The sequence below is a fragment of the Necator americanus genome, chromosome V (assembly GCF_031761385.1).
Source record: "Necator americanus strain Aroian chromosome V, whole genome shotgun sequence".
Lineage (NCBI taxonomy): Eukaryota > Metazoa > Nematoda > Chromadorea > Rhabditida > Ancylostomatidae > Necator > Necator americanus.
Window position 1 is genome coordinate 17,578,864 of NC_087375.1, and position 7,098 is coordinate 17,585,961.

At 44.4% G+C, this 7,098-nt stretch overlaps 6 protein-coding genes across 7 annotated transcripts; 3 read left to right on the top strand and 3 right to left on the bottom strand.

Annotated features, from left to right (window-relative positions):
* Window positions 1–577: 577 nt before the first annotated feature.
* RB195_014232 (uncharacterized protein) lies at window positions 578–1,018 on the bottom strand (the record flags this gene model as incomplete). The annotated part of the gene is made up of 1 exon (XM_064204397.1): window positions 578–1,018. One exon carries the CDS (start codon window positions 1,016–1,018, stop codon window positions 578–580), a length of 441 nt encoding a protein of 146 aa, XP_064060278.1.
* Window positions 1,019–1,163: 145 nt separating this feature from the next.
* On the bottom strand, window positions 1,164–1,517 carry RB195_014233 (uncharacterized protein; the record flags this gene model as incomplete). Its single annotated transcript, XM_064204398.1, has 1 exon — window positions 1,164–1,517. The coding sequence occupies one exon, from the start codon at window positions 1,515–1,517 to the stop codon at window positions 1,164–1,166; it is 354 nt and encodes a 117-aa protein (XP_064060279.1).
* On the bottom strand, window positions 1,486–1,806 carry RB195_014234 (uncharacterized protein; the record flags this gene model as incomplete). The annotated part of the gene is made up of 1 exon (XM_064204399.1): window positions 1,486–1,806. One exon carries the CDS (start codon window positions 1,804–1,806, stop codon window positions 1,486–1,488), a length of 321 nt encoding a protein of 106 aa, XP_064060280.1.
* A 1,760-nt stretch (window positions 1,807–3,566) lies between these two features.
* On the top strand, window positions 3,567–4,475 carry RB195_014235 (uncharacterized protein; the record flags this gene model as incomplete). Of its 2 annotated transcripts, none has more annotated exons than XM_064204400.1 (1): window positions 3,567–4,475. In XM_064204400.1, the coding sequence occupies one exon, from the start codon at window positions 3,567–3,569 to the stop codon at window positions 4,473–4,475; it is 909 nt and encodes a 302-aa protein (XP_064060281.1). The 2 variants fall into 2 exon arrangements, with proteins under 2 accessions (XP_064060281.1, XP_064060282.1); XM_064204401.1 differs by having other exon boundaries at window positions 3,639–4,475.
* Window positions 4,476–5,312: 837 nt separating this feature from the next.
* RB195_014236 (uncharacterized protein) lies at window positions 5,313–5,711 on the top strand (the record flags this gene model as incomplete). The annotated part of the gene is made up of 1 exon (XM_064204402.1): window positions 5,313–5,711. One exon carries the CDS (start codon window positions 5,313–5,315, stop codon window positions 5,709–5,711), a length of 399 nt encoding a protein of 132 aa, XP_064060283.1.
* Window positions 5,712–6,310: 599 nt separating this feature from the next.
* On the top strand, window positions 6,311–6,622 carry RB195_014237 (uncharacterized protein; the record flags this gene model as incomplete). Its single annotated transcript, XM_064204403.1, has 1 exon — window positions 6,311–6,622. The coding sequence occupies one exon, from the start codon at window positions 6,311–6,313 to the stop codon at window positions 6,620–6,622; it is 312 nt and encodes a 103-aa protein (XP_064060284.1).
* Window positions 6,623–7,098: the final 476 nt, after the last annotated feature.

Sequence of the window (7,098 nt, forward strand, 5' to 3'; positions counted from 1 at the left end):
ACGTGGAACGTTATCTTTATCAGTAAGATGTTGTCCTTCACGTCATTTTATGCTGATACATCATTTTTTGATAACTGTTTATAGAAAACAGGAGAAAAACCCAAATTTTGCGTGATACTTTCAAATTTTGTCCATAATATACTGATAAGGAGTGTTTGAAGCTGAAGTTCGAATGTACTCCAAATGTAGAACTGACGCGTTTAGAAAGAAGACTATGAAATATTTCGTTTATAGTTATAATATAAAAAAGGAAGAAAGGTTGTTGGAGTCCAATTTCATAGAACTAATAACACTAATATTAATTTTCGTTGATTAGTGAAGGAGAGCGAAGCAAACAACACAGAAAGTATGAAGTCCGGCTTTTGCCGGACGCTCAGACTGGTTTAAAAATATCACTCGAAATATGGGTTTTCCTATTGTTTTCCCCAGACAGTTATCAACGAATGATGTTTTGGCATAAAATGATGTGAAAGACATCATCTTACTGGTAAAGATAATGTTCCACGTCATATCACATAAACATCTTGCCACTATTTAAGCTGCCGTTTGCATGCTTTGCAGAGCGGCATGCAGCCAACTACAACCATCGAAAAAGGAAATAGACACGCGGAGGAGTCATAAAGGTGAAAAGCAATGCGCCCTGTGGCCACGGCTGTGAAACATGCCATTTACCTTTTGCGAGATGCACACGAAGTTCACCTTGATCACCTTGACTGCGTGATCTTCGAACTGGTCGAGAGGGTGCCAGTAATTCTTCCATTTGTCCCGAATCGCGTGCCAGAGTAGCCCAGTGGTTCCTCCTTTCGCGTGGGACACGAAGAGCATCATATTTTTCTTTCAAGGACTTCGTGAAGAAATCTGACCATCGGGTCGGCGGTCTTCCTGTAGTGCGCTTAATATCGCGGGGAACCCAGTCGCTCACGGCTCTGGTCCAACGGTTGTCATTAAAGCGCATCACGTGTCCGGCCCTCCTTATTTTACTTTCCTTAGCAAACGCGGCGGCGTCTCTAATCGTCATTCGCTGACGTAGGAGAGAACTTCGATTCCCGCCCCTCACTTGCGTGAAACGGGGTACTCCTAGCATCACTCTCTCAATTGCGCGTTCAATGACGCTCACCGCGTTTTTTTCCTGCTTGCGAAATGCCTAGTTTCCGTAGCATAGGTCAAAGTGGGAGGTACGGTGGTGTTGAAGAAGTGAGCCGGGTGTTCCTGGTCTTCTTCACCACATCCTCGATGCTCTTGTACACTCCCCAAGCCGCTCGTCTCCTCCTGCCCAGCTCGGGGGTCAGGTTGTTCATCATGTTTAGTTCCCGACCCAGATAAACGTAGCTGGTGCATTCGGATATGTTTGTTCCGTTGAGCGTGAATGGAGCATCCGAGATCCATCCGTTCCGCATGAACATCGTCTTTTGTAGATTCAGCTGAAGACCGATGCATCCACATGTTTCGTCGAATTCGGTCAGAATTCGTTCCGCTTGGCTGATGCTAGGTTTCACTACGATGTAGCTGTCGGCCATCAACCTTCACTTCCATGTCGTCCCATTCCAACTTTCGCATTGCGTTCTCGAGGGTGGCTGCGAATATTTTGGGTGAAATTGTATCACCCTGTCGGACCTCCCTCTTCACGTCAATGATGATGTTCTTGTAGAATGGCGAAATTCCGGTCGTGAAGTTACTGTACAACTCTCGAAGTACCTTTATGTACTGAGTAGGGACGCCTTGGTTGTCCAAGGCTTCCACGACCGCTTCCATCTCAACTAAGTTGAAGGCCTTTTTCAAGTCGATGAAGGTGAGACAGAGCGGCATCTTGTACTCTCGTGATACCTCGATGAGTTTCGAAACAGTGTGAATGTGGTCAATCGTGCTGAATCCGTTTCGAAAAATACACACACACACACACACACACACACACACACACACACACACACACACACACACACACACACACACACACACACACACACACACACACACACACACACACACACACACACACACACACACACACACACACACACACACACACACACACACACACACACACACACACACACACACACACACACACACACACACACACACACACACACACACACACACACACACACACACACACACACACACACACACACACACACACACACACACACACACACACACACACACACACACACAACACACACACACACACACACACACACACACACACACACACACACACACACACACACACACACACACACACACACACACACACACACACACACACACACACACACACACACACACACACACACACACACACACACACACACACACACACGGACTAAGCTCGTTATTATATATCATGATGTTATAATATGTCATAATGGGTCCGCGTATACAAGTCTGACTGCTACCTGCTCGTGGTGGCCCTGCTTTAACTAAACGGAGAAAGCCGTTCGAGTGTACGCATTAGGAACGTACGAACTATATAACCTGCACTGTTACACGGCAAAAGCTTAGTATACGCTGCAAAGAGGTGTTGTCGTCTAGCACCATGCCAGAGCCATACCTAAAGGTCGAATGCCTGAGGGAAACATTTAATCATTGGCTACAAACATTCTTATCATAACACTGAGCTGCCGGTCGCTTTTAAGTGAATTTCAACAAACCGCTAAATCCAGTCTTCTGCGATATCTGCGTGCACCTTTTGCTGCACTGAAAACACGCATCAGAGATCATCCTCTCATCAATATCGACAATTATACCATCTATCGCGGCGATGCTGATGAAGGGAACGTTGGAGGCTCCAAAATAGCTGTTTGAAACGATTATAACAACCGGGTGGAGGAGTTTGGATCAACGTCGTCGAGATGAGCTTTTGCACGGTTGCGGAATCGCAGAGAACTCAAACTCTGGATCGTAAGTGCTCACACACCTACGGACCGCAGAGGACCACAACAAGAACGCGTTTTATGATGACCTCAATACGTTGATATCCAAGATATCGAGCCAGCGGGCGGTAATTGTCGGAATCGATGCGAATACACTAACATTCGACACTAAATGCATGCAGGATGCTGCAAAGAAAAAGCTCCCAGTTTAAGCACCGAGGAAGAAGTTCGCCTCTGCATCTGGGGAGACATTTTCCACGTACAGTAGCGGCCAAAAATCAATTGACAAACGGTTTATCGAGGTTTTCTCCTCTGAAAATCGCTGAATCGTCTCCAAACTTGTACCGGTGGTGTCATTTGGTATTAGAAATCTTTTCCAAAAAATATGTTTACTTTGCTGTTTCAGGAATAGTATTATTTCCAAAAAACTGAAAATGTTCATTTCACACTTTTTTAATTTTTGATTTATTTTATTTATCTTTCATGCTTTTCTCCCGTATTTTTTTTTAATTTTATAGTTTCCTATTGTATTTGGATTATGGGTAGAACATTTGGAGCACGCCATATGTCCATTGAAACTCGAAAGTCCATTCTTTGAGGAATCGATCAAGGAATGAGGCAAGTCGAATTAGCAAAACTCTTTAACGTCTCCAGAGCGACCATCTCCGCTTTTCTGAAGAGGGTATCAACATGTGGAGTAATTGGAGCAACGCCGAAACCAGGACGAAGCCGGATGACCACACGAGTAGGAGCATCCTTCGAATGAGTCGTGCTAATCCTAAGCTCACTGCCTCCGATATTCAAAGTGAATTGGCCATCGCAAATCAACAGATCCCATCAGTTAGAACTGTTCGAAGACGCCTACAAGATGCCGGACTCAAGGCGTCCTGCAAAAAAAAACCACTCATTTCAAAAAAGAATTGCGTTGCTCGTGTCAAATGGGCTAAGGAACATATTGGTTGGACTCGCCAGCAGTGGAATAAAGTTCCATTTTCTGATGAATCCAAGTTCAATTTGATGGGAAGTGATGGTATTAAGTATGTCAGACGTCCAGCCGGAAAAAGATTCCATCCCATGTATCAACTGCCCATTGTAAAGCATGGTGGAGGAAACATTATGTTTTGGGGTTGCTTCAGTAGTCATGGAGTCGGACCTCTTCGCCAAATTCATGGAAGTTTGGACAGATACGGTTATGAGGAGATCTTAGAAACAACAATGCGTCCATTTGCTCTTCAAATCATTGGCAGAGGATTCATCTTTCAGCAAGATAATGACCCGAAGCACACATCCTCGCATATTCGTGACTGGTTCAACCGGCGTCATGTGGAAGTTTTTGACTGGCCAAGTCAGTCTCCGGATCTGAATCCGATTCAACATTTATGGGAAGAGCTGGAACGTCGCATGAAAGGGAAAAAAGCAAGAAATTCTGCCGAAAAATTTGCCCAATTTGAAGAAGTCTGGAATGCTATCCCACAGTCTTGTGTTGACAATTTGTTGGACTCGATGCCACGAAGATGCCACGCTGTTATTGATGCTAAAGGTTTTGCAACGAAGACTAGGACTGCTATTTTGTTATTTTTAAGATATTGTGGTTATTAAAAGTTGTTATCACGATTTTTGTTCAAATAAACGGACTACGTGATTTTTCACTTGTTTCAATAAAATCGAATAATCGATAATTTTTTTAGATCCTGATTTAACCTGATTGCTGATATTCTTTTCTAAGGTTTAAAAAACGCGATAGAAGTAACTGGTGCAAGTTTCGAGAAGATTCAGCGATTTTCAGAGGAGGAAACCTCGAAAAACCGTTTGTCAATTGATTTTTGGCCGCTACTGTACAATTCTGTATGTGTTGCCTGCACTACTGGTGACTTCAGCCAGGAGAAGCGTCTGAGAGAGGTCGCGCCGTCTGCTGAAACGTGATCGTGAGAACGAACGGACGTTAAGATTGATGGAGTTTGAAAAGGCGTAGGAGGACAAGAACCCGAGAAAAACATATACTTTACTAAGGCAGTATAGCGGCAAAATGAAGATGTGTTCGTCTGTTCTGAACACAGCCAATGGAGTCGCTGTCGGGGAGGCAACCTTGCCCATCTTGAGCGAGCATTTTAACACTTTGCTGAACCGAAAAGCGCCGTCAGTCCCTGAACTCGTACACGTCCAAAGACAGACATGTAGCGCGGCCAGCGAAGAGCCACCGACGGAGTCGGAGATTCTAGTCTGTATTCAATAAATGAAGAATGGAACAGAATGAAGAATTTCAGAAGTGGTGAAATCTCTTCCTCTTTCTGAGATTCGTGAGATGACGAAGACCATTTAATATGGATTGACGAAAGGATTTCTTACCCGTGGAGACACGCTGTTATAATTCTTCTCCACAAGAAGCTATCCGTTACGGAGCCAAGTAATTACCGAGGAAAATCATTGCTGCGTGTAATGTACAAGGTTTTGGAGCGGATCATCCTGGACCGACTAATCCGACACCGCGAAGAAACTACCCGTGACGAGCTAGCGGGCTTTCGCCCTAGTCGATCGACGACTGATCAGGTGTTTACTGTGAGAAGAGTGATTGAAGTGTGGCACCGGTATTCGAAGCCTCTACAGTTGACAGACTTCACAGCCGCTTTTGATTCTGCTCACCGAGGACGTCTTCTCAAAACGGTTAGCGCCGATGGAGTTCCAGGAAATTTCGTAAGCTTAATGAACGACATGAATAGAAGAAAAACTGCTGCGCTCGGAACACCAACTCGATGTACTACACCGTTTGAACTGCAAACTGGAGTAAGTCAAGAGGTCGTGACTGGACCCATTTTCGTTCAACTTTGCCGTCGGTGACATAATGCGAAGAACAGTTGAGCAAAAATCCTGCCGATGCCATTTTAACATCTTTTGCACGTCTCTTGGTGGATCTCGAGTACGCTGACGAAATAGTAATATTAGCTTCCAGCAGCACGATTTCTCAACATGTTGTTAACCTTGTATCGGAATTGGCTGCAGCCAACGGACTGCGACCCCGTCCTGATAAATGCAAGCAGATATAATTCTCCTCGAGACCCTCATCTGTTTGCATTTATCATTTCTTGCATTTTTTGTGGATGGACAACCTATCGAAATTCTGGATGAATTCTGTCATTTGGGAAAAACGATGGCAGCTATGAGAGATATTCAGCAAAGATGCTAAAGTTCATTGCTAAAGCTCGGCTCATTCAACTCTGACCAAGTGCCTGTGGTCGACCCCCATCACCAACGAAGTCAAGCTGCGAGTCTACCTATCCGCAATTTGCCCTATCATAATGTACGGACCGGAGACCAGGACAGCGCCAGCGACGGTGATGGAAAAGCTTGGGTGCATGGAGAGATAGCTAATTAGACGACTGCTAGGCTACTTTTGGCCGTTGGTATGCCATAGCGAAAAATTTTGCTCAAAAGTGAAGATGGTGTACTGGCGTCATTATCTGGCTCGGCCTTCTGAAGTAGTCATGGAAAACCGTCTTCGCTTCTTTGGTCACGTTATGAGGATGCTGTCTGACCGTCTTGTCCAAGTAGTCCTTAAGATGCTTCCCCATGCTAATTGGAAAAGGCCTCCTGGTCGTAAAAGAAAGTTCTGGAAAGAGATGGTGAAGGAAGATCTGGGGACACTTGGCGTTGACATTCAGTTCAGTCGAGACGTGAAATTCCGCCGCTTGTGGAATAGCGGCCGATGGGTAGATTCTGTCCGTACTCTAGCTGAAGATCGAACAGGATGAGCTCGGATATGTTCAAGGACGACACACCCCGGGGAAGATGCGGATAGCCGCGTTAGGCCGTAACAGTCCAAGTCAATTAATTCATGTTATAATAACACCAATTTGAAATTCCGGCTAAAGAAGGACTTAAAACATTGTGTTTTCTTCGTTCGCCTTCACTGATCAGTGAAAATTGATACTAGTGGCATTTTCTGTAAAATTGGAGTTGTTTTTTTTCCTAACAACGCTTTCTACTTTTTTCAAACAAATTTATGCCAAAAATTTTATAGTAGTATTTCTAGATGCGTCAACTCTACGTTTAGAGAACATTCAAACTTCAGCTTCAAACAGTCCTTCAGTACCAATATAATATAGACACAATGCGACAACAATTTAAAGCGTTACTCGGAGTATGGGCTTTCTTTTCTGTGTTCCTCAACAGTTATCATTGAATGATGTTTAACATATGACGACGTACTGATAAAGATAAGGTTTCA